The following is a 26,431-nucleotide window of genomic DNA, read 5'->3' as shown; positions in this document are numbered from 1 at the left end:
CTTGTTTCGTAAATTTTGACTTAATTTCCTAAACATACGCTCCTTATCACTTCCCGAATCCCCGGAGACTGATTTTTATGAGGGGTACCTGAAGGCAACATAAGTGAGAGTGCGTTTGCGCAGCAGCCCTGGCTGTTGACATCACTGTCCTCCCTCCCTCCTCACTTCCTCCCTTTTCCTTCCTCTCCTCATCCGCCCCCCCCCCACACTTTTATTCCTCCTCCCCTTCTCTCTTCCTCCTCTGCTCCTCCCTCCCCTCCTCACCTCCATGTCTTCCGCCCCTCCCTCCTCTCCGCTCTTCCTCCTCCCTCCCCTCCTCTCTTCCTCCTCCTCTTCCTCCTCCCTCCCCTCTTGTCGCGGTGTATTTTGGGAGGTGGAGGTAGTGGAGCTCCTTGGTTTTCGCCTCCTCCATCAGAATAAACACAGTTATGGTTCCGCCCCGGGGAGACACACGCACATCTACCCGCGGCTGGTGACCCGTTCCCGGACACTTTCTTCTCCTTTCACCGCCCCCACAATTACAGCCGAGCCGAGAGAGAGGACCTAGATGGCGGACAGGACCGAGGAGGAAGAACCGGCGATGTGACGCTGCACATCCGCCGCTTTCTTTAAATACCACCGCAGTTCGCCAGCCATTGATTTATTTCACCCGGAAATCTCCCTGCGTCTTGAAAGGATACCGCAGCCGGTTGTTGGTTCTTTTTTCCGGGACAGTTTCTCCGTTGGAGCCGCCGGTTCGTCCCAACGAACATAACGTTAGCTAGCTAACAGGAAACACAGCCTCCCCGTTTTCCCCGTGGTGGTCGAGGGGAACCCACAGCCGTGTCCCCCCTTCTGCTCCATCCTCCCTGGATGTGTTTCTCCCCTTTGTCCCCAGATGCAGCTCCGAGTGAGCCGGCGAGTAGCGGGTCGTGTAGCGGGCGGTTAGTGTTGGCCGACATGGTGCGATAACGTTAGTGAAGGGATCCGGGGGGGGACGAAGCGGGGTGGGGGCCTCGGTCTGGGCTGTTGTTTCAGTGTATCCCTCTGAGGAGGCTCCGTCTTCGGCCGCCGGCCATGAGGTGACGGTCGCTCCCCTGGTTGTTTTTGTTTAACGCATTAAATTAAGCTGGATCACTGCCGGTGATCCGTGCTGCCTTCACGGACTGGAACAATGAGGGTGGTGTGAGACGCGAGGCGGTGTTTTTCTGATCCTGGTGCGACTGACAACCAGGCTGATCTGGGGGCTGGTGTTTTTTTTTACCCCGCTGTGAACACAAACCTTCGGCCCACTTGTTGTTTTTCACCCCCTGGACGGCGGAGAGCACTCGGGGACGAACATGTCTATACGCACGCCACTGCCTGGGAACGAGCGGAAACCAGACCATGTAAGTAGACGCTTGAAACGGGCACCTCCAGCAGTCAGAGGGGCAATCAGCTCCTGGAGGAAACCGTAACACACATTGTATCACAGCGGGCTGTGACATGAGTCCGCCTGGTGACCGGTTCTGCAGACCGACACCGGCTCAGGTGGTCGGGGTTGGAGATGGGGAACACGGGGGTGAGAGGTGACGTTATGGGGAGGTCTGGGTGCAGAGCCCTTTTTGTTTTATTGATCCCACAGCCATGCCCAAAATCACACGTTTAATCTCAAATACACACCTCGTTCCCCCACCAGCTCCAGTGCGCATGTTTAGTCTTTCTCCCCAGCTCATCAATAATGAATGCATTTTACCCAAGGCCACCCAGCCCTCTCCACACCCAGCCTGCCCTGCACCCACCCTCCCTCCTCCATCTGCCCCAGTCCACCCACCCCTCCTCCATCACCTCACCTCCAGCCTCCATCCTGTCTGACCTGTCCAGTCTCATCCTTGAAGAAACTCGACCGGTCAGACCCAAGTGTGGAGAAATCTGCTGTGTCAGGCTAGCCTGGTTTGCCCTGCTGATGTTTTCCTGTGTTTTGGGGGGCCGGGCTTTAAATGCAGGGATTTCACACCTTTCTGTTCCCGGGATTTTATTCCTAAATATGTTTGCAAGGATGTGAGCCTCTAGATAATTCCCCTCCACATCATTATGACATTAATAGTCTTGATGTACAGAGAGTCCCCACCTTTATCTCAAGGGCACAGAGCTTGAAGTTTACACCAGGAGCTGCTTCCTTTAGCAGTACCAGCCACCAGCTGACAGAATACACAGCTCATCCCTCATATTTTTTTAAATATTTAAAGGGCATGTCATCACTTAACCAATTTCCTGCTGTTTAGTTATTGTGTAATTATTTCACACCAGTAGAGACTGTGACAGAGTTTAACCAACGGTTAGCTGGTTTCCCTGTGGTGATCTCACTGACCAATCCCTGCAGGGACTGTTGATTGTACATTTGGCGACTGACATGTGTAAAGAAATGTTTCTGTCTGGGCTGTAATGGGAGTTTTGAACGGCAGCAATAAGGGAAAATACCCGAAGACAAAACATACAGATTTTCTGCACGTATTCAGACTTTGACGCGATGCTGCTCACCGACCTGCTCTGTGGGTCCAGCTGAGCTCAGACTCACTGCGGATTGTTACAGCCATGTGTTTATTGCCTGTAGGCTGTGTCAGCACCCAAGGCACTCGTGAAGCAGTCAGAATCATGTGGATTTTTATTTTAAATGAACATGGTTGTGGTGGTTTGTACAGTTTGTGTCTGGCCACACCCAAAAGTTAGGATTTCCAGAAGCCCTTTATTCTGTTACAGTTAGATTAAAGATGCTTAGTCATAACAACAGGAAACTTAGAGTTATCTCTATTTCCTTTTAAAGATCTACTCTTTTTTTCTTACAGTCTCAGAGTGTTTCTGGGAGAAATAAAAGTGTCACGTCATTGTTGGGTCCCTTCTCCTGTTTGATAACAGGGCCAGTAAAACAGTTAATCCTGAACAAAGCAGAGCAGTAAACCAATAAGAGAGGCCATTAGGTGCTCGTTTGGTGTTTGTTAAAGATTGCTGGCGGTTGCATGCTAGACCTTCATATCACAACAGAGATTTCTTATTGTGAAAGCAGGATAGCTGTAGTGAGCTGTCACGTCACGTCAACGCCATCAAGTTAGCAGTTTTAAGGTTGTATTAAACATTTCACAAAACAGAACTAGTCCCTGTTCATGAATTATAAATACGCTTTTAGAGGAGGCATCTTTTGTAAAAGCAGAGCCGATAAGTCTATTTGGTTGTAAGTGGGAAAGCAGTTATTGTCATACTTGCAAGTTATCTTGTTAGCAGCCTCCCTGTGGCAAAAGCAGGGGTTCCTCCGTGTACCTCCTACGAACCCCTTTACATCTAGTCTTCCAACCCCCCCGTCACCGAGCCTCGTCCATTAACAAAAACACTATGTCCCTCTTCTTGAAATGTGCTCCCAGTCATTACTCAGTGTTATATATTCAGGTACTTTAACAGAGGTGTTTCCTTATAGTGCAGAATTTTCTCTGAATTATTCTCCTTTCCGGCAGCTGAACTTTTTACCACATTCCAACTGTGATCATATGATTGAATTGTGTTCATCTTACTAGTTGCGCTCAATACGCTGAATACACTTTCACGTTGGATACTGTTAGTGCTGTGTACTTAATCAAATCATAATAGAAACCACAATATGGCGGAGTCGATGCTGTATCCAAATTGCAGGAGCTGGACCCAATATGGGCCTTTTTCAGACATTTGGAATCAGAGTTCATGTTTATTATTTGTTGGAAATTGGTAAATATGGGTCAAAACCCCCCCAAAAAGCTCGATGTTAAAGTGAGTGACTGAATTCACACCGTTTTCAGAATTCATACCAAAATTTACTGGATTCTTTCTTGAGTCGTTTCCCATCCATCCACCAAGGTTCATAGAAAACCATTCAGTCGTTTTTGGGTAATCCTGCTGACAAAGAGACAGGGTTGACAATCATCTGGATTTCACTGAACAACTTAATGTTTGAAATAAAACATTTGTGTGAAACTTGTCATGGATGTTTAGATTCTACCTTTACATTCAGCTACAAACGATTGTATCACTCTCTGTTGTTGTTCTGCGAGATAATGTCATAAATTATCTCCAGACCTGTTTCTGGGATTGTTTTATTATCAGTGTGCACGTTCACTGGTGTTGTCACATGCACACACAGAAGACTTTGCTGAACCTGCTAAACCTGCAGCTGGTGTAGTCCTGTTAGCGTTTGTGGTTTAACGTCAGTTCTCATGTTTTTCTACTCAGTCTTGTTAAAGTAAGAAAAATGTGAAAGTTACAATGATTTAAATGAACTGTGACTATAGTATAACTCCAGTTTAGGTTAGACTTATCACTGAATATTGTGACATATGATATTTAGTCAGTGAATCCTCTTACAGATAGAATGAAGAGGTACTGACTGTCTGTACTTTTTGTTGCTGCACTGTGACATGGATGTACTTTGCTCTGAGCTAATCAGGAGGTTTCTGTCTCTGAGACAGTAAAGGCAGCCAGGTTCAGTAGGTGTGGGTGAGTGCATGTGCATACACGTACAGTGGTTTCTCCTAATACAGAGGCCTAAACATTGTTCCGTTTTCCTCCTCAGGGTAGAACAGGGCTTTTGTGTTCCCTGGACAAGCCAAAGACTCACAAGCTCGCTGTCCTGACTTGTTCCCCAAAAGCCTTGCATTCATCTCACCTAGAAACACATGAGATTCACACATAAACAGCCCCAGGTGTTCAATCATCATCTGGACCAGAGGCCAAATGAACCATGTACGACCTGAATACGATGAGGCGTGTTCATATTAGACGACCTACATGTATGTTGGTCTCAATCATAGACTGTAGAAGTGTTTCCACCTCTTCTCACTTTCCAGAAATGAACTATCGTCATTTGGAGCCTGAGTCTATGCAGTAGCAATCAGGAGTTGGAGCCGTCCCAGCTAGATCCCACTAATACACACGCTTGACCAATCCCGAGTCGGTCTCAGCTGTCAATCATGACGTTTCATTCCATTTATACCTGAACAAACAATTAATAATAAATAAATAATTTTTTTGTTTGGGCCATGGTCTCATGAGCCACATGACCCATTCTGCAACCCGCTGCCTGGAGTTGATCAAGGCACTTGAGCTTCACTCTTGAGGAGCTGTACTTTCATCCATCTACAGTCTATGATTCCAAAGATTAGATGCCTCAACAGCTTCTACCAAGGTACCCATGAGCAAGTTACTGAGCTCCCAGTTTTCCCTGGTGATATTTGTCATTGGGAAGCATTGGCAAACTGTTATAGGTGTGAATAAATGACCAGAAGACATTTTGATGTGAGCATTGAGGCTAGTGAAGTGGAGCTAGTTAAGTATTCATTAATAGATCAGTCAGGGATGAGTAGCAGACATGGACAGACACAAGCAGAAATGTATTGTCCAATAAAAATAATTTAAGTTCAGCAGCAGATACAAGATTAAGAGGCCAATTATAGATTAAATGTACTACTGTATAATCTTTTATCCACCATCTATTTATACACAACATCTTAGGTACACAAGTTACACAGAAAGTATTTCTGGCTGCAATTGTGTAACTCAAATGAAGTTTTTTTTTTAGTTTTTTTTTTAGAGATCAGTGGCATTTTGTGGAGATCAGGCTACGATGTGAAGAACCACTGTTCCAAGAGCCTCTGTTAACTGACACATGCACACTCCCCCTCTTCAGATAAACACACAATCTCACAGACGCATGCAATTACAAAAAGAAACCGTCAGACGAGCATAAAGGACACTTACATGTGGACAGTCAACCTGTTGTGTTCATTGTATAACGGGGCTCCTCTGCTCTCAGCTCTCAGGTGTCCTCGTCTGTTCTCAGGCCTGAGCGGCTGCAGTTTAACCCACGCAGCTCTTCCTGATCTTTAGAGTCTGTCTGCATCTGTAGTTTCTCAGTGTCTTGACACTATCATGTCAGGGTGTAGTCAAATGTGGATAAACAAAAAATGTGTTGAATGAGAAATATCCTAATTTAAACAGTAAGATCTGTATTTTCTCACAGATCTTAACATTTTTTTTTCTGCATTTACAAACCTCCCTTTTCCATTCAAGGTAGTTTCTTCAATTGGATGGACAATGGTGACACAGTAATATGGTATCTACATGTTCCAACAGGTTTTTCTTCTCTAGACACTGCGTCAAAGCTGGTTTCCTTACAGTGCACTTTGACTTCATGTTTATTCTTAGCCGTTTGAGATTAAGACAGCGTCAAATGTTCTCTATGCTTGTGTGTGGCAATCGTGTTGTTTTCATCCAGAGGAAATGTCACATCAGAACAAGCAGCCACTGATACTGTCCATTAGCTGAGCCCTGCAACAAGAGCGTCCTTTAATTGTGGACTGGTCAGTAGAAACAAAAAGCCTGTGATATTGTTATTTTACTTGTACTGTCATTTTCAATTTGAGGTTTCCTTTCGGGTTGAGCAGGCGTTTTTAAATCTCTATTAAATAGATAACAGTGGCGACATCAGTACATTGTAGGAGTCTTCAGCTGTCGACTTCCCCAAACAGTGACACGTCAGTTTCCTGCAGAAGACTGCAATCTCAAAGCAACACGTCAGCAATTATGAGGCAATAATTCCCCAATATGATATTTTCTCACAGAACTCATACACAGAAGTTCCTTGTTTCAACCAGGTAGCACAAGAACAATGTTTTTATTTCCTATAGAGGTGATGCCCAAAACTACAAAAATAGGACAGAGGATGATATTTTTTTTAACTTGTTGGGTAAGAAACTGTGTCTTGAGAGCATCTGCATCTGAGAACCTAGAGTGACTCGGAGGTTTGGGAACAGCGGAGAATCCGTCTGTGTAGCGACTGTGAGAGAAGCCAAGGGGTGACTCAGTTGTTTAATCTGCTGCTGTTGATCCAAACAGAATAAATCTGACCCGTCCTAAGCTGGGTCCGATGATCACAGCCCTGTGGTGAATGATATGCTGAGTAATGTGGCAGGTCTCCAGAGTCGCACAGAGAGCATCACTGTGCGTGTGCACTGCACTATGGAGACTGAGGAATCCTGTTACACTTTGGATACTGACGCCAGGTAATGTCAGACTGGAGGAGGGAGGTGCTCGAACCCTCAACGTGGGGTTGTAGTAGTCATCTTCAGAAATATTTATAAGTGACCCACCGCATATTAATCGACAGAAGTTAAGAAGATGTTAGTTTTAGTTTTATTGTATCCATTCCAAGATGTTCCACTACAAGAAGGCAATAGACTTGAGAGAGAGAGAGAGAGAGAGAGAGAGAGAGAGCATCTTGTAAGAAATAGTGGCGAAATTCTCAAGGAAATCTTGTTGTGCTTTACAGACAGGGTTAACTGGAGTTACTTTCTAAATAAGATGGTGAATATCCAACAGACACAGTCTTATATCCAGAGCAAGATGTGACAGTCTTTTGCAAATTCAAGCTCCATTTTAATGAGGATATAAGTCCTGGAAGCTATAATCAACATGCTGAGGAGCGAGACCTTCATGATTGTTAAAGTCGTGGAAAAACCCGAGCTGACCTGGCAATTACCATGATTTAGTATGAACCCAATGTGTGTTAGAGCCAGAATCCTGTGACGAGAGGCCCAAGAAAAACCGTTTCAAAGTTGTGTTGAATTTAAAGACTGCTAACCTCAGTGTAACAAAGGGTCGAATGAGGCTGCTTTGAGTGAAGTACCTGAAAAGTAGAGTTTTTGAATACTGAACCGTTGCTACTTGAACTGTACTTGGCACATGAGACAGAAGGCTAAGATTGGGTCTCTATACAGGACAACACAATTCAGCCTTCCCTGGGGAAATATACAGTGAATGTGAGAGAGTCAGACCTTACGGTGAATACCCGTTTGACACATAGCCTGGCTAATGGTTATTGGGAGGAATTTCAGTAAGTCTGTCAGACACTGACAGATGAGCAGCTGTGTTGTTAAAGAAATCTCTCAAAAGACACGTTCTCAGTAGGTACAAAAGAAGAAGTGAATTATTGGTCATTTATTATGTTTTTGTGGGCTGGAGTACAGCTTATGATAATTACTCACAGTGTAAGTTAGTTTATTTTCCCCTCAAAGCTTTTGTGGTACAGTATATACTGCAACTAGAGCTTCCTCAAAAAAAAGCAAGTGAGCCGGGTTTGAATCTAGAACCACTTCTTGTCATCCTCGACTGCTTCTGTCTAATGACGCAGAAAGCCAGAAATAAATAAACAAAGGCCAATTCTATTATCACGGTTAATTATTATAAAACTCACAGACAGGTGACCTTCATCTGTTCCTGCTGCCATTGAACTACCTCTGTCATCCCATCCAGCCCCAAGTGCCTAGTCGTGAAAAAAATGTCCTGCTATGAAAAGAACAGCAAACATTTTATTGATGACCAGATTTTTTGTCATTAAAAACTGATACTCATTACTGAAAGTTTACACATGAACATTTAACACAGTGGCTAATTGCCAGTTAGCAATTTTGCCTAAGAACAAGTGTAGTATTTGCCAGTAAATGCTTTATAAAGAAATTAAAAGGGAAATTTGCTGGACTCCACCAGCTGCACAGTATCAGACAGTCTGTCACTGCTCACTGACTGACTGACATGTTTTTCTGGCTTCTCTCGATTCCTTGTGCAGTCTGCCAGGAAACGCTTACTGAGTGTTGCAGCGCAACATGTGACCGGCCTGCTGTGATCGCTGTGACAGCTCTCTGCTGGACAGGAAGTGATGCAGGTTAAGTTAATGCAGCTTCCTACTGCACTTCTCACACACTCCTGATCGATGGCTGACACGTGAGGAGTCGATATGAGTTTGTGACGTTTGAAGATTTAGCTGAAGTCCGGACCTGCTGTGCGGGTGTGACTTTTTGAAACTTGTGAAAAGTACAGCATTTGCACAGACTGGAATAAACAGCACAGATGTAATTTAGTCAAATGAGCTATAATGATAACTCATCCTTTTATTTTCAGCAGTGTTTTCTCTTTAGTTGTGTTCTGTGATGTTGTTGAGACAGTGTGTCTGCTGGTGTGTGTCAGAGCCAGTGACAAACCAGTGTGAGGCCACGAGGCCGAGAGGCTGAGAGCCACAGCAGCTAGAGAGGAAGAGGAAACCGGGCACAAGCTGTGGGTCAATGTGTGTGTATTAGCAGGAGTTGAGGATGGTTCAAAGTTATGCCACCACTCTGCTAGGGACCAATATCAAATATCCGGTCTTTACACAACTCCACCATATCAACGCACAAACTCCGACCCACAGTGCGTCCAGGCAGCAGCACTCAGACACCTCCCTCAGGGCGTGGGCCATTGTTTGGAAACATGTTTCTGTTCGTCACACTACAAGTGTTGACGTAGCAGTGGCCTGCCGCTCCCCCAGCTTAGTTTAATACAGCAATAATAGAACAAAGAAGAAAGGGAACATCACCTTTGCATTTTCAGCATTAACACTGACACTCGCATGTATAGTAATATATTAGTCCAGCTGCAGATTAAGCAATAAAATATACATTACTAACATAAAAATATCACTTACTGGCTGCAGGTGACAAGATAGAATAAGCCTGTAGCTCAGCAGTGGCACAGAAGCAACATGAAAAGAACAAACAAAGATGATGAAGATGCTCAAACAGCTAAATGAACATTATTGTAAACTGAGAAACTAATTAGTTTGAAGTACAAATGTGATGTGGAGTCATGCTCTGTCAAATCAGGCACAGTCACAACAGAAGAACTGTGTCACTAGATTCACGAGTTTCAATTCATGTGAGTTTTACATTCAGCTGGACGCCCTCACACACAGATGGAGCATAACTGCTGTACTGTGTGATGGAATGTCAGACATGCAGACATGCATGTCACCACTTGGCCAACACTTATTCTCTTATATTGAAGGGGATGTGGACATTATGAGGGACGTCTCATGGTTCCTTATATTTCAATTTTCTAGGTCTCTTCAGTAACGAGATGTTAGAAGAATGTTATAGATCCACTTTGAGAAAAGTTACAAATAAATCTATTTAATATTTGAAGATGCTTTTAATTCCAGCATCAGGTTGAAACATATACAAGAAAGAGATGGAATAATTCAGATTTACAGGGGCACCAAAATGAATGTACTTATAATTTTTACCTCCACCAGGGAAGTTTTCACCTCTGTCCGTCTGTTTGTTGGTGAGTTACAAAGTGAAACGACCTAATATGTGGGAGTCTGGATGGAGTCCTTGTTAACTGCTGGTTATGAAGCAGTTTATAATATAATAACATATTATATAAAAAAATCAGGAGCTTTGAGAGACAGTTACATAAACAACTTTAATATTCCCCTTTTTCCAAGGATTTTGCTTCGAGCTTAAATTCAGATATTTTGGAGGGAAACTTAACTGACCCATTTTAGCTTGTTGTTTAAATAATTGATGGTGATCATGATCACTCAGCAGACATGTCATCATAAAACTGAAGGCTAGTAGTTGCTGTGACAGTTTCTATATTTGGATTTTACTTATCATGGTATCCTGATCCAAAATCCAATCAGGACTAATTATAAAGGCTTAAAATACATAGATATACATAAGATGTGAAGGAAAGTTGTTTAAATGACAACTGTACTGTTTACAATAATACCATTGTGGCATTATTAGCCGCATCTAGCTTCAGTTGCATCCTTGACTCTTCCATCTGCCCCACAAGCTGCACCAGCAGCTGAGAGCAATGAGTTAAGCAGGACACGTTGAGGTGTAGGGCATCGTCACAGAGAATTGGATTCAGCTCGCAAGGACAAGGTGCAGCTTGTTTGCTGAATGTGCAAATTACATAGTAGAGCCACCCCCTTCTCTCACACACACACACACACACACACACACACACACACACACACACACACACACACACACACACACACACACACACACACACACACAAACGCATTCACGTAACCGTCCACCAGCCCTCCATCTATCTCTGATACCAAATGTCACCCTGCATGTATAATGATGCATTGGGGGAGGTCTCCCCCCCCCCACACACACACACTTTCCACACAAATACCTCTGCCTTCCCCAAGAACACTCTGCTGGCAAGAGGTTTGTCACACTTCTCCCAACTGCACTCGCACATTCATACAGAGGCCTCTTCTTGAATGAAACTGCGTGGTAATCAGAAGGAGTGGGTGAATCGATGGACTCCTTGAAAGAAGTATGTGGGGTGGAGGGGTGTTGTAGGGCACTGGGGGTGGAGGGGTGTTATAGGGCACTGGGGGTGGGGGGTGGTAGAAGGCAGCATGAAGCTCAAATTGATGTGAGCTCGCTGAAAATAAAGATAGTGGCGCTAGACAAAAGAGAGGGCGGGTCCAGGCTGGAGAGTAGACGAGAGGGAAGAGAGGCAAATTGATTTGTCTGGGGGATGGGGGACAAACTAGGGGAGAGAGAAGAAGGGAGAATAAATCGGGGGAGGGTAAGGAAAAAGTGAAAATTGGTGTGGAATAAATTGGGACAACTACATATTCTGCTTTATGGCTGCAGTATACTACAAAGTGCTTTACAGGGATCTTCCGGACAGGAAATGTGCTCCAGGGTTTCCTTTACAACTTCAATACCGGTTTCAGTCAATGTTGGTGTTTTGTGATGAACACTCCACAGATAATGATCTAATTCATTTAAACGTCTTCCGTCTGTGTCTCTGGTTTGAATCAGGTTACCACAACAATACCACAACAAAATGACAACCTATTGATTTAGCATTTTGGCAATAGAAAGCAGTAAAAATGAAAGACTGAAGAAGATTGTGAGGAAACCTGATGTGAACAATAAAGGAAAAAGAAGGTTGAGTCTGGCCCTCTCTGTGTGGATGGAAAGGAACATGCATGAACAGGTGGATTATTTGTGAGGGAAGGATTGAGAATGAAGGAGGGTAAGAAGTAAGAAAGAATAATTTTATTTAGGAAGATGTTACATCATGGATTGTGTAGAAACCCTTGTTACATGTGCTGAGCAGGTTTTGTTTTCATCCCTCATTTGTCCGTTAGTGAACAGGATTACCAAAATCTACTGGATAGAATACTTTACACTGGGTGGAAGGCTGTGGTAAAGGTCAGGGAAGAACTCATTCAAATTCATTATTTTCACTTTATTTAACATAGGGAGATCGGGACCTTTTCCTTGATTTCTCATGGAATAATTCATGGATATGGATAAAAAGAATCAGACATATTTAGGGGACTGATACTTATGAGTGTGTGCAATTTGGTGCTGATTCAAATAAAAATCCATCTTGGTTTTATTTAAAACAGTTGCAGACTGTGTCTACTATGCACTGTGTGAAAATCTTGTGATCTCACCACAGAGTTCACCACAGTGGGTGCATTTCAAAATGGTGTGGTTTCGTCTGTGTGTGAGCGTTTAGTTTTTTTGTTCTCAGCTCCAGGTTTAAAGTAAAGCTTGTCATGTGTATCAGCAGAGTGTCAGGAGTTCAGGGCAGATGAGTTCCCCCGTCTCACGTCATCCGGCCACAGATAAAACACTGGTGACCTCACAGCCACATATGAATGTGAGGAATGCAGACTCGCTATTCACCTATGGATATTTGGCGCCAGGTGGTAGTCACATGACTACAGGACCACATTCAAGGTCACATGGTGCTGGTCACACGGTGTTGGTCCCATGGATGTTAGTAAACACTGATTGGGCAGTTTGTTTGTACAGTGAAACTTTCTTTACTCATTTGTCATCTGTAAAAGGATAGAAACCTCTGATACAAATAGAGATTAGAGCTGAAGTTTCAGGATTAATTGATAGATATGGTCGAAGGTGATGTGTTATATTGTCTGAGCAGTCGAAAAAGCCTAAACGTGCTTAAACTACAGTCATTGAAAAGAAAGGAACGCAAACCAGTTATGACATTTGACTAATTCAGTGATGCAGATGTTTTATGAGCATTATCAAGACTTATATTTTCTTTTCACTTCCTCAAAACCAGCGTTGTTCAATATGGAGTAAAGTTGAACTCGATGAAGATCGGCTACAAAGCTGTGTATTAATTCAGTGATTGGTTGTACTGACAGTGATTGGTGTTTCTCTCTCCCCAGCACGCCTCCCTGTCGGCCAGCCGCTCAGAGAAGGGAACTGGCTGGTCAAGCCGCTCACTTGGGGCCAGATGTCGTAACTCAATCGCTTTGTGTTCAGACGAGCAGCCGCACATCGGAAACTACCGGCTGCTCAAAACTATCGGCAAGGGTAACTTTGCCAAGGTCAAACTGGCACGGCACATACTAACCGGCAAAGAGGTGAGTTCAAAGAAACAAGACGGTAGAAGATTGTGTTAGTGTCAATAAAGTTATCACTATAAACTCTATTTAAAGATTGACCGTAAGAAAGCCCCCCAAAAGTGATGCCAACCCAACTTGACCTCCCCCTGTTGGCTGGTTGGAGTATAGGCCATAAACCTAGCCTCCTCCACTAGCTGAAGCAGACTCCAGGGGAATCAGAAGAGAATAAGAAAAGAAGCAAACCCTCTGACTCAGCCAACAGATGGATTTTTAAAGGGCTCTTCCTACAAGTTCAAAGCACCTTCTGTTACCGTTTTATAGTCAGACGGTACGGTCTCATCTCACGGCAAAATCAAAGCCTTAGAGCCTTGAAGAGAGACAGTTGTGTTTAATTGTGTAGGTCTATGTCTGTTTTGTTTAAGTACACTGTATTCCTTTTTCCCGTAAAATCCATGACCTACATTAGCTGTTGATATTTCCATCAGGCTCATGAGAAAGTTCATGTTTCTGCCGCTGGCTCGATCATGTGAGAGCCGCTCGCTCCACCCACGTAAAGAAGGAGTCAGTCATGTACTGGTGGTTTAACGTGGCAGTCTGACGCAGTGTTTGATCAGGCCACCACATGTTGTTAAGCCTCTTATGAAGCCCTAGTCTAGATTTCATTGTTTTTACTACATGCTTTTTAATTTGCTTGTTTATTCCCCCCCCATGTAACATTGAATAAGGGCTATAACACATATGTTGTTTCATTGAAATCCATTGTGCTTATAGTGAAGAAGCCGGTCTCCAGTGCACATTGCTCAGCAGCTCTGATAAACATAGACCGCTTTATACAGTTTAGAAACTGTGGTAGTTCATAATAAATTAAATTAGAGATTAAACAGAAACTATTTGGATAAATTAGTGGTATAAAGTCAATTTTCAATATCAGATGTTTTCTTATTTGAATTGATCAGTTGTGCTTGAGCGTGTGTGATTAACATATTTTCTCTGCAAGATTGTTATTGTTAATTAATTTATATATATTTTTTTTTTCCTAACAGGTTGCAATAAAGATCATCGATAAAACACAACTCAACCCAACCAGCCTCCAGAAGGTGAGTGAAATGTTTGTGTGCAGGCGTTTTTATTTCAAACTAAACACTGAATTCAGAATGGTACAGAACCAGAAGACACGCATACACATGTAAAGATGTTTTCATAAACATCCGGGTGGATCTCAGCTTATGTATATCACAATCATGCGCCCTAATTTTCGTAAAGCAGAAACGAATTGCCCACTTTTGATTTACTTTCTTTCTTGTGATCCCTGTATCAGCCCTTTGTGCTTTTATCTTAAAGATTCAACAGTCAGCGAGTCTGCTGTTGTGTTTGTTTGCATTGGTGTTGCATCAGGAGCAGTCATTGAGCTCAATAACATCTTGTGATGCTTTGGCTCAGATGACTCTTGTATGAACTTTGACCTTGTGGTTGTTATGTGAAACTTAATGTTTTAGAAGTGGACTGCGCACACGGTTAGAGAGCTCCTCCTGGACTTAACTAAAACGAGGCTCATAACCAGAGGTGATCGTGCCTTTGGAGTAGCTGACAGCAGATTGTGGAACAACTTAGCACTCCACATTAGATCTGGCCCTCCCTAGCTCACTTCAAATCCTTACTAAATACACATCTGCTCTTCTTGGCATTCTCTTCGAGTAGAAAACGTTTTTATCCCAGCTGATTTTGTTATTGGGTCTTCTTGTTGTACCTTATACTTTGGTCAGCCAAGTGGTTTTAAATGTGCTTTATAAATAAAATTGACCTAAATGGAAGATTTAAACTCGATATAGTCTCACTCAGTCCCTGAGTCATTGACTTTTACTTTGCATCAGTAGAATATAACCACTGAGTCCACTGGAACTAACCAGGTCAAAGGAGTAATGTGCGTCACTGTATGCATGTCTAGTGACATCTAGGGGTCCTGTATTAACTGTGTATTGCGCTCACGGCTTAATGAGATTAGGCTCTCTCCTGTGTGAACTTGGCCCGCTGTGGTTGTTTGGGCGTGCACGTGTGATGCATGTGTTCGTTCAGAGCGATCTAATGACACAAAATTGAGTGAGAAACTTTGCCGCAGGCCTACAGCCTGTTTTCAAGCTGGGAACGTTGCACTGTTTACTGCTTTGTCATTAACAGAATGTTCACCTGTAAAAATGAAGCAGATTTGAAAGATTGATAGGTTTTTATCTTGTATAACAAGAGGAAGTGTTCATTGTCATCAGTGTACAGACTGAATCAACTGAGGACTCTAGTTTTGTTTCTCAGAATACACCGGGACCAAACTTCTTTTATAAAGAACCATCATCATGTCACTAACCTCAGTTGAGACTGTGTCAGTGTTATCACCGCCTGATAAACTACTGACAGAGGTGAAACTGAGTTGATAGGTGGTTGTGTGTCCCTTTGTGTTGCTTTGTGGGAAACAGAGACTTTCCTATGCTGATAAGCATCTGTGAGATTCATTTGCCTGAATCTGTCAGTTAAGACCTTGGTTTTTACAGGGCTCGTGCATGTGCGTGTGCGTTCTGCAGTGGTCAGGGTTGGGCAGGCCAGTTGTGTCCTGTCAGCATTTTGTCGTCAGTGACACTCTAACACTGCAAGGTGACAGCGTCCACTGAGTGAATCTGCAAAGGATTTCTTGTACGTGATCTTTTTTTTGATTAATCGCTTCATTTCTAATTTAGTTTATATACTATTACAAGATAATGTAAATAATAATTTACAATTCATGGACAATGTGCAGACTGTAATGGCCTATTGATTAAATTTTCACACTTTGTTTCAACTTGTGGATAATTTTTTTCAGTAAAGAAATTGGATCAGTAACTCTTACTCTTTCATGGAAGATTGATTTACTGTATTCGTTTCAACGTACCTAATGGTAACGCATATATTTGCATTTCAATTTTTAAATGCATTAAAATTCAAAAGAATTTATGGTTGAAATAAAAAGGGGCATCTCTATTTTTCCTCTTTGACTCTTTCACTCTACAGTCTGTTATGCCTCAGTCTATATTCTGTCAACTTCTCTGTACAGAAGCATTACGCCCCACTACACTCTCTCTCTCTCTTTTTCTCTCTCTCTCTCTCTCTCTCTCTCTCTCTCTCTCTCTCTCTCTCTCTCTCTCTCTCTCTCTCTCTTTATTTCGTTCTCTTTACTGTAACTGCATGTCCCACTTTCTCTCCTTTCTCCCCAGGCGATATGTTGCTATACTGTAATCACAGCTGTACCCTCTTCGAACCTTAGAACCATTTCAGGGATGTAGGGAATGTCAGTTTTGGCACTTTCAAAAGAGTTCTCAATTTGGAGAATAGACAGTTCTGTCAAAGTGCCACCGTGCAAACGCCCTACTTCACCCGAGTACCAGGCTGATCAGCAGCAGGCTGAAGAAGGAATCTGGCCTTGAGACAAATCTGTTTCCAGTGCAGCTGTACGTAATCGTGCAATAATGGATAATAAGACTGGGTGTTAAAATAATATCACTAATTAGCACAATATAACAAAAGTCAAAAACATTTCAATATAATACATATGCATTATGCAAGCACAGTGAGGAGGTTTAACACGTAATTGAGTTATTTCAGTAGATGTTTGTCATTTCATGATATATGCATAAGTCATTATCATAAGTCCAATGCAAATCCAACACATCTGCCTACATTCTAAGCGGTCCTAAGAGACACTGATATGGTGAAGTGTTGTTACAGTGGAAACACTATTATCCTCTCTCATTTGGTAGAGTGTAAATCTTTGCCAATGTTAAGCAATTTAGCTAATTGAAAAAGTACACTTTATATAAACCGTTAATTGTTGTCTTGGAAAAGATTGATTTAGCAGTTTTAAAGGTGTTTATGAGCAGGGTTGGAAATTTGAATGTCAGACTCAGATTAATTTAGTGGAAGAGTTAGATACGCATTAAAATTGTATGTTTGACAGAAAACCTTTATATCCACTGAATTGCAGTTAAATCTCTTTGCAGGTTTTTGTCAGTCTCTCGCTCCTGTTTTCCTGAACTTTCCAAGCGGCACAGAGGATCGAGGGGGGTTTTGTTGTGCACTCTTCCCCTGCCGTGTGTGTTGTTGGATAATCTGCCAGAATATGTGGGGCCCCATCAAAGCCTGGTGGTACTTTGAGCACTGGATAATTTTGCAGCCAGCCATGTCGTGGTGTGCAGAAAAAGTGAAATGTGTGTGTGTGTGTGTGTGTGTGTGTGTGTGTGTGTGTGTGTGTGTGTGTGTGTGTGTGTGTGTGTGTGTGTGTGTGTGTGTGTGTGTGTGTGTGTGTGTGTGTGTGTGTGTGTGTGTGTGTGTGTGTGTGTGTGTGTGTGTGTAGGCAGGACAGTGTTTGGGCCACCGTCTGATGCTATAAAGTGTGTTTTTCCCCCCTCACCCAGGCCCCTTTCAGCCAGGAGCTGAATTCCAGACAGGCAAACAAAAGGGTCGGGCGGGGTGGGGGTGTGATGGGGCCTTGGCACAGAAGCAGGGACCCTGAGAAAGATGAGATTGTGTGTGTGTGTGTGTGTGTGTGTGTGTCTGGGCCTAGGTGAATGATAACAGGCCGATAACCCCACAGCCTGACACGGTCTCTTCCCTGCCTTTGTGTGCACGTGTAATGCCATTATCTGCATTGCTATTGTCCCTGTTGGTGTCTGTGCATAATAATATTGTGGCCGCTCTTCTCATTGTTTTGATTGTGCCAGAATGTGTAGAGAATAATTAGAGGATGAAGGGACAAGAGGGTGGACAGACGGGGACCAGAAGGTTTTCCCACAACAACAGAAATAGAACAGTAGAGGAGAGACGTTCAATGCCCTGCGCTTTGGTCTGCCCTAATCCTCCTCTCCCTCCCTTACTCTCCCTTGATTGGTCAGCGTCTATTAAAATATATATAATTCTCCTTATTTAATCGAGCTGAGTCAGGTCTGTAATGATCTAGGTCAAACTGCCAGCAAAACGAGAAACAGAATTAAACTACAGCTACTCCTCATTAATGATTCAGCCCCTCGTTGACAGGCCTGGGAGCTCCACTTACTGCTGGACATTATGGGTATGGAGGCGCTGGAAGATGCTGTTTATATTATGGTCAGTTTTTCGGTATAACGTAGAAGGGCAGTGCTCCCAGCAACAGGCAACAAAAGGAGGAGCGGGGTCAAAAGTCTATTCAAATGTTCCCGAGTGACAAGTTAAAGAGCAAGAGGCAACGCCGTGAGTAATGTTGCTCATTAGAGTCTCTCAAGCTGTGGACAGGACACTGACAGTTGCTGTTTGCCTTTAACTCTGCTCGAGAGAAGCATCCGCATGTGTTGATGTGGTTCACTCCTCAGAATGTTTCTCATTTTGTTGTAAAGAATCCCACTGGAACTGTTTTCCTTGGTACATGACTATAAACTTGGTACAGGCCATTTTTCTTATTAACTGCTGTAATGCCCTTGTACCAGGAAACCCTTCAAACACAGTGAAACTTACAGGTTGACCAGAATGTGACGCTGCAGCTGGTTTTCAATCCTAAAACACTTTGTGCTCATCGACTTGCCTCAAGTTAAATTACGAATGCTGGCCAACAGAGTGAGTTCTGGGTCCGCCGCCATCTACTTGAACTCAATCATAGAGCTGAAGCTCATTCTCAGGCATTGCACACATGGCAGCCACAGTGAAGTGATTCCTTAATGGTGGAATAAGCACAAAATGCCATCAGAGCGTCTCTATCTATATTCAGTAACTTCTTGAATACTCAGTTGAAACTCTTGGTGTTTTATTTCAAGGTCTCCTTCTGCACAGAAAACCAACTGGATATAAAAATGGATGACGCGTTTGCACTTCCTCTCGTTGTACAGAAACAAAATGTCCCAGAGATGGGTGCCGCCATCTTGCGGTTTAGACGTCCTTTGTAGCCAGAGTCTGCCCAACAGAAAAACACAACAGAAATTTGCCATCCATCGTTCTCATATTGACTGAGGAGAGATAAAATGGTTCATCTAACTGTAGTCAGTGATCTAGAGCGGGACTGTCTCATTCATGGAGCACACAGACGCATGCACAGACACACACACTCAAACACACACAAACAGAGGGTTATTCACAAGGAGTACTTTGACGTGAGAGTAGAGAGAGAGAGGCCTGTGTATTCATTCAACCCTCTCATTCTGTCCTTCTTTGTCTTTCTCTTTCTTCCTCTCTTTTTTCCTCTGGATTCCTCTGGTCTCGTGATTGGCTGCGACTGATAAGTGGAAGTACTGTCGTGTGTTAGACTGTCTGTCGTGCAGTGAAGATGTTTAGATGTGAGCAAAACAAGCATCATCAGTTCCTCATTTCTCAATTTCAACATCTTTGTTTCCTTCATGCTCCACCTCGCTCTCTCGCTCCCTCCCTTTCTTTTTGTGAGTTTTTGTGTGTGAACGAGGATAAGGGCACGATAAACAGGTCAAAGGTCAGCAGACTGATAGGCCAGACACATGAATCAAACAGCACCAGAAAAGTGGAGGAGAAAAAAGGTCCTAATCAGTTAAATCTTTTTGTGTAAATCCTTGTAGGAAAGCAGTAAGAGCTGTGACTTAGCGGTTGATTCATTATTCGTTCCCACAGACACGTCGGATGTTAAGGCTCGGAAGTTGATTGATGCTGCCTGAACGAAGAGAGAAGCATTTTCTAAACATGAGAGTTTTAAATGTAAATACTGTAAAACCCCAAAAAACACTTTAGAGATGCGAGGACCACACTTTACAGAAGCTCTGCATGTGCAGCTCCTGCCATGTGCCGGCCGCTCCATGACCCCGACCCCCCCCCCCCCCCCCCCCAGTGCAGGAGATTCAGGCCTAGGGATTAATACCTGGGTTGGCATAGCGATGGTGACGCGGGGCATCGCCATGTGAGAGAAACGAGTGATTGAAGAGAGGATAAACATGAGGAGGAGAGAGAGTGAAGACATTCTCTTGGCTCTGCGAACAAATGGATCTGATGTCTTCGTTTGCAGTGCAGCGGAGAAGTGCAATAAGAAACATCACAAGCACAACATTAAATCAATATGAGCTGAGGATTGAAAGGATTTGTGATCAATACCAGTGACTCAACAATTTCCTGGCCAGCTGCTGAGGTTCCTGGTTCTTCGGCCTCTTTTCAACCATTTGGAAAAAATTCCTGGTCATTATTTTTTATCACAATAAATACTGTGACCGAGCTGTGGCCCCAGTTTTGACCATGAAGGCAGAAAAGATGAATGACAACTTAGGAGAGAGTGAGAGAAAGAGAGAGCTGAATGGTTATAGAAGAGAGCAAGGGGGAGAAGAGGCTTAGCTGATAATTCTTCTTAAAGCTTAGATGAACAGCTGATGCACCGTGCACTTAATTCAATTACACACACTCCCAGTGGGCCGTTGTTTGTCTCTTTATGATGATGACACTTCCTATTTTTAACGCACTGTGTAAGAAAAGTGACAGAGTGGAATAGAAACTAACGTTGATACCAGATTCCCTGTGGGTGTGAAGTGTGAATGCTTTAACACAACCTGGATCTTTCTCAAATAAATTCTAAATATATATTTTTTTTAAATAAAAAACGCCTTTTATTAATGATCATTTTGTCAATTATAATACACTTGTAAATCAGCTTTTGTTCTGAAAACTTAATTAATAGAATATCTAAATTGGCAAATAATTACCTGTCAGTTATTATTGTCAGCTTTTATATTGGCACAAACTGGTGTGTGTTTGTGGGAGAACGTGTGTTTGCATAGGCAAACTACTCTGGTGTTTTAACTCACGGTCAATAGCGTACCAGGAATCTGTCTATTGTAATATCTGTCAGAACATACACCAAGGCGTACACACATACACACACACACACTCTGCCTCAGGTGACTCTGGAGTTATGTCATCCTATAAGTGTTTTTACTTCTCTGTGAGAACGAAGGTTCCTTGCAGGAGGGGCACAAGCAACAGCTGTCAGGTCTGGAACGTGATGAATTTGAATATGTTGGACAGGACACACTTTATTTACTGTGGCCCTCCCTGGATGGATAGGATTAATATACATGTCATGTAAACTTAATTTGCTGTAGTCTGCACTTCTATCTTCCTCTTTGCACCAATATGTATTTTTAAAGTAATAATTCAACACTTAGCCAGCTGCTAGCTTTAGATGTGTATTTAATGGGTAAATATGAGACACGGAAAAATATGAGCGCAAATTAGCGCCTTTGCTAAGATATCAGATTGTGTTTGTGTTTTACAAAATGTCAAATTTGTTATTTATAAGGCACAATGTAACCATAAACACATAAAATATGGGAATTGCATTGGGGTTTAAATGTTATTGTAACAGAGATACTAATGTAGAGATAAGGGAGGAGTGTGTTTCCCAGGGAATCTGAGTGTCGGCAACAAGAATGAAGACATCGTGCATTCCTTCTTTTGTATTCCTGTTATTTTGCTGGTCGCCCTCTTCTGCCGTTTGTCCTTACCGCCCGCGACTTGTTTTTCTCTCGTGAAGAAGTTATTCAAAAAAAAAAAAAAAAAGGTAAAATATCCGAGAGCGAAAATGACAGCAACACTGCGAATACAAAAAAAATACTAATACACATTGTTTACTTCTAGTTATTGTGTTCCAGTCTTTTCCTGCCTGCCGTCATCTCCTGTGCATTGTTAATCTTCCTCATTTTCCATTCCTGTCTCAGTTTCCTGCTGACACACACATACATAAAGTACACACACACAAACACACTAGTTGCATTTCCCCAGCCAGGGTCAGAATGTCTCACTTTGTCTCTAGTAACCAAACTAAAACAACCAATGATGGATGAATGACCTGATTGCTTTACAGAGCTCCATAGAACAGGTTTAATGAATGAGCTAAATACAGTTTCAAGTAAATTTCTCTGATTTTCATTCCTTTCTGTGGTGATTAACTTCCACGGCCATCAGCAGTTTCCACAGTGATACATCCGTCTCTGTTGCTGTAATCTGTTAACATCGAGTTCACAGACAAACGCATTACTTTAATTAGACAGAGAGGTGATGTTGCAGGATGAGGCTGCAGCTCAGTGATGAATGGGTGGAAAGAGAGAGGGAGAGAGAGAGAGCACACCCAGGGACCGAGACCCTGCTGTCAGCCACGCACCACGGGGAAGCTCCCTTGGGTGATCTCGAGGTGGTCGGAAACCTAAGTGTGAGGGAAAACATGGATGTGTGTGGAAGGATATGATGGATGAAGAGGGGATGTTGTCTATATACCAGCTGTTAACTGGGTAAATTAACTGAAGAACAATTAATTTGATGGATTAACAAGACACGTTTGAGATGAATGTGGAAGAAACTCAAGAAAAGAGTCTTGACTTGCTTTGAAACTGACTCGGACGCTTTTTGATTTTAAAATGTCTCCATATAATGATGTCATCACACAGCTTATGTGGAAAAACATAGCTTCAAATGAAAATCAACCAAAATCCTTTTCTTCTTTAAATTGGATGTCTGACGAATCATTCTCTCATATTTTTCCAGCTGTTTCGAGAGGTACGCATCATGAAGACTCTGAACCATCCTAACATAGGTGAGTTTCGACACAGAGAACTATCCTGTGTGTGTGTGTGTCCATGCTGACCTCTGTGTTAACATGTCTTCGTCTTTGTGTTACAGTGCAGCTGTTTGAGGTGATCGAGACGGAGAAGACACTCTACCTGATCATGGAGTACGCCAGCGGAGGTGAGTGGCGTCTCCACCATCAGGACTGTGTCTAAAAGTATTGGGGATTATGGTGCCAATTAGATTCTTTACCTTGACTTAACACAGTTCATTAGATCAACAGTCAAATCCAACTCCTTAGTCGGTCTTTTCAGGAGTGAGGCCTCATGTCTGTCTCTTTATTCCCTGGTCTGTATTCTCCCTGTTTTCTTTATGCTTTCTTTTCATCTTGCGCTCTTTTAATGTTTCTGCTTTCTCTTTATTTTTCTCCCTCATCTTCTCCATTAATCCCTCTTCGCTGCTCTCTCCCTCTGCATGTTGAGTAATCTCTTCCGTCTAATACCTAATAAGGACGCAACAGCTCACCGGCTCAGAGGCTGCTCTGTTCAACTCCACCTCAGCCTGTTTTACCTTTTAGGATCTTTAGAGTGCAATGTTTCACACAGACACACGCACACACACACACACACATACACACATACACACCGCTTACACATAAAAAACATTGGAAACTTTGAGATGATTTTAGTGTTCAGGATAAAAGTGAAGTGAAGCAGTTTGGGCGTTTTTGTCTGATAGATATTTTCAGCTGTTTACTCAAGGAGGTCAAAAGTATTTTCATATGAATTGTCGAACTAGTAAGTTTGACATTTTTGTTGCGTTGCATATATATATTAAACATTAATCACAGTATTTAAATATTGATTTTGAGGTCACAGTATTTGGGTCACCAACACATGACTGATAAATACATGAAGCATCTGATTAGTTAGAAACTCATGTCAGCCCAAACTGCAGCATGACTTCATTTTGTTTTTCTTCCAGGCGAAGTGTTCGACTACCTCGTGTCTCATGGCAGAATGAGGGAGAAAGAGGCCAGAGCTAAGTTCAGACAGGTGGGTAAAACATCTGTCTGCTCATCCATGAACAGCCCGGCTAGGATTCTCATTTCATCAGTGGGAAATGCGTGTCAGGAAACCTGCAGGCACATCCGGGCTGAAAACCAAATGTCAGCAGACTTTACGCTCAGGGGGTCGTGTGTGTGCTGTAACAGAGGAGATTGACAAACTGAGCGGAGCAAATTAATGTCTGTGCCGATTCAGAAGAGAGAACAGGAAGCAACATATAGTCATCATGATATGAGAAGTAAATGAGTGGAAATCTGAATTTGAAACATTTCTGATTAATTCAGACTAAATAAAATAATCAACAGTCGCGTTTATCACACAGTAAGAAATTCAGTTCTTCACTTTTAAAATTGTAAAGTTGTGTTATTATTGGTAAAGGAGACATTGTTAAAATGTATCTTCCATTGACAGTACAAATATAATGTGGGATTGTCGGCTCTTGATTGATGTCTTATCTTTCTTCCTCTCTCCTCAGATTGTGTCAGCAGTTCACTACTGTCACCTGAAGAAAATTGTTCACAGAGACTTGAAGGTATTTAAACAGTTAAATAGAGTGTCACTCAGTAGAGCACATACCACTGTCACAGTCACCTTAAATTCAATCAAGCTGCACCACATTTCACTCATTCATAGACAATATTCATCTGAAAAGAAATTTCTATATTGGAAGTAGTTAAAACATCCCTATCTCACAATGTTAAAGAAAGTGAAATAAAAGTCCTCATCCAGCCTGTGAGCTGGTGCAAAGCCCTAAAGTGAATGGGTTCTTCACTGACTCAGAATGCATCCTGCCAGCAGTTTCATGTAATCCATCAAATAGTTGTTACCTAATTCTGCTAACAAATCAACCAACAAACAAACAAACAGATAGGGGTGAAGATATAAGAGAAAGAATGAAAATGGCTCATAAACTCTCTTGTATATAAGGACCATTTGAAACTTAATGTCTGACTGCTTGTATTAATTTGTCAAATATTACTTAATAAGATGATGTAGATAAAACCTGTTTGACAGCACTGAAAGAAGCTTTGGGCCTACAGCAAGCTTTTCAGTAAAAACACACGATTGTAGTTTTCCTGCTTTGTCATGTGTTTCACAATCTGTGTTGTTTCCTGCAGGCGGAGAACTTGCTGTTGGACGCAGATTCCAACATTAAAATAGCCGACTTTGGCTTCAGTAACGAGTTCACTGCAGGCAGTAAACTGGACACGTTCTGTGGTTCCCCGCCCTACGCCGCCCCAGAGCTCTTCCAGGGTAAGAAGTACGACGGTCCAGAGGTGGACATCTGGAGCCTGGGCGTCATCCTGTACACGCTGGTCAGTGGGTCATTGCCCTTTGATGGACAGAACCTAAAGGTGGGTTACGTACAGACTGTGTTGGCTCAACATGATGTCACGTGTCATTATACTAAATCTCCCATGTAGGGATTTTGGAAGATTTTTTTTTATAAATACCTTGATGATGTTTTGATGATACAGAAGAAAATGTACAAGATTTATTTTAAATACAGTCACCTTAACGTTCTTAAACTTAAACTCTGATATTTTCTGACCACATTGTTTTATTTATCATATATGATTTTAATATCATTAATAATTGGACAGATTCAGTGTCTCAAGTTGAAAGTCTCTCTGTATGTGTGTGTGTTGTGTTCAGGAGCTGCGGGAGCGTGTTTTGAGGGGGAAATACCGTGTTCCATTCTACATGTCCACCGACTGCGAGGGCATCCTGCGCCGCTTCCTGGTCCTGAACCCGACCAAGCGCTGCTCGCTGGAGGTGAGATGTGAAACAACAACGCCACCAGGAGACTCATACACACCAAGACTCCAATAATACATTCAAACACAAAGATGAGCAAAGGCATATTCAGTAGATGAATCAGTAAATTAAGTAAATAAGAAAAACAGTTTATACTGTATTTGTTTATGCTTCTTTCTCTTCTTCTCTTTCCTCACCAGCAAATTATGAAAGATAAGTGGATCAACGTGGGGTTTGACTGCGAGGAGCTGAAGCCCCACGGAGAGCCTGTGGAGGACTTAAATGATAACGGTCGCATTGGTGAGCAACGCACACCTTTAGCATTTATTTATAAAAGATCATAAATAATAGAAATGTCCGGGGAGGGAGAACTCTGACTGTGAGTTGATGGAGGGTCCTGTCAGCAGGCGTTACAGCTTCAGGTTCAACAGCCTCCATTGTAGATTTGGCGTTTTGGCCACAAAGTCTTTGTGACTCTCTAACTTTATTCACCTTAAATCTAAATCTGACTTGATGCTGCAGTTGTGTTGAACAGGTCCTGTATGAATCCAGTTTTCCTCATGTTCACCCAGAGAAGGTCAATGTGGTTGAACCCTCACATTCGAATGAATAAGAGGCTCCGCCTGTGTCACTTGTGACTTGCTGAGCAAACCGTTAAATAGCTGTTTCAAATGTCATCGGTCTGGTTCCAGATGTGATGGTGGGGATGGGCTTCACCAGGGACGAGATCAGAGAATCTCTGTCTAGTCAGAAATACAATGAGGTCACCGCCACGTACCTGCTGCTGGGACGCAAGACTGAGGTGAGTGTAGTTGTTTGTTTTTACATCTTCTGT

General features: G+C 42.7%; 1 protein-coding gene across 2 annotated transcripts in view; it reads left to right on the top strand.

Annotated features, from left to right (window-relative positions):
* The first annotated feature begins 274 nt into the window (after nt 1–274).
* mark4b (MAP/microtubule affinity-regulating kinase 4b) overlaps nt 275–26,431 on the top strand; it is a 39,440-nt gene continuing 13,283 nt past the window's right edge. Inside the window, exons 1-11 of one of the 2 annotated variants that reach the window (XM_053422243.1) lie at nt 275–1,367; nt 13,040–13,237; nt 14,263–14,316; nt 22,751–22,799; nt 22,886–22,951; nt 23,756–23,826; nt 24,314–24,370; nt 24,957–25,193; nt 25,495–25,614; nt 25,797–25,896; nt 26,289–26,398. In XM_053422243.1, the coding sequence (XP_053278218.1) occupies nt 1,320–1,367; nt 13,040–13,237; nt 14,263–14,316; nt 22,751–22,799; nt 22,886–22,951; nt 23,756–23,826; nt 24,314–24,370; nt 24,957–25,193; nt 25,495–25,614; nt 25,797–25,896; nt 26,289–26,398 (1,110 nt within the window). In that variant the 5' untranslated portion in view covers nt 275–1,319. The remainder of the gene's footprint in view (nt 1,368–13,039; nt 13,238–14,262; nt 14,317–22,750; nt 22,800–22,885; nt 22,952–23,755; nt 23,827–24,313; nt 24,371–24,956; nt 25,194–25,494; nt 25,615–25,796; nt 25,897–26,288; nt 26,399–26,431) is intronic. The other variant, XM_053422242.1, reaches the window with a different exon arrangement.

Source organism: Pleuronectes platessa, chromosome 5, assembly GCF_947347685.1.
Source record: "Pleuronectes platessa chromosome 5, fPlePla1.1, whole genome shotgun sequence".
NCBI classification, from domain to species: domain Eukaryota; kingdom Metazoa; phylum Chordata; class Actinopteri; order Pleuronectiformes; family Pleuronectidae; genus Pleuronectes; species Pleuronectes platessa.
Note: the sequence above shows the minus strand (reverse complement) of the source record. Positions and strands in the feature narration are given on the sequence as shown.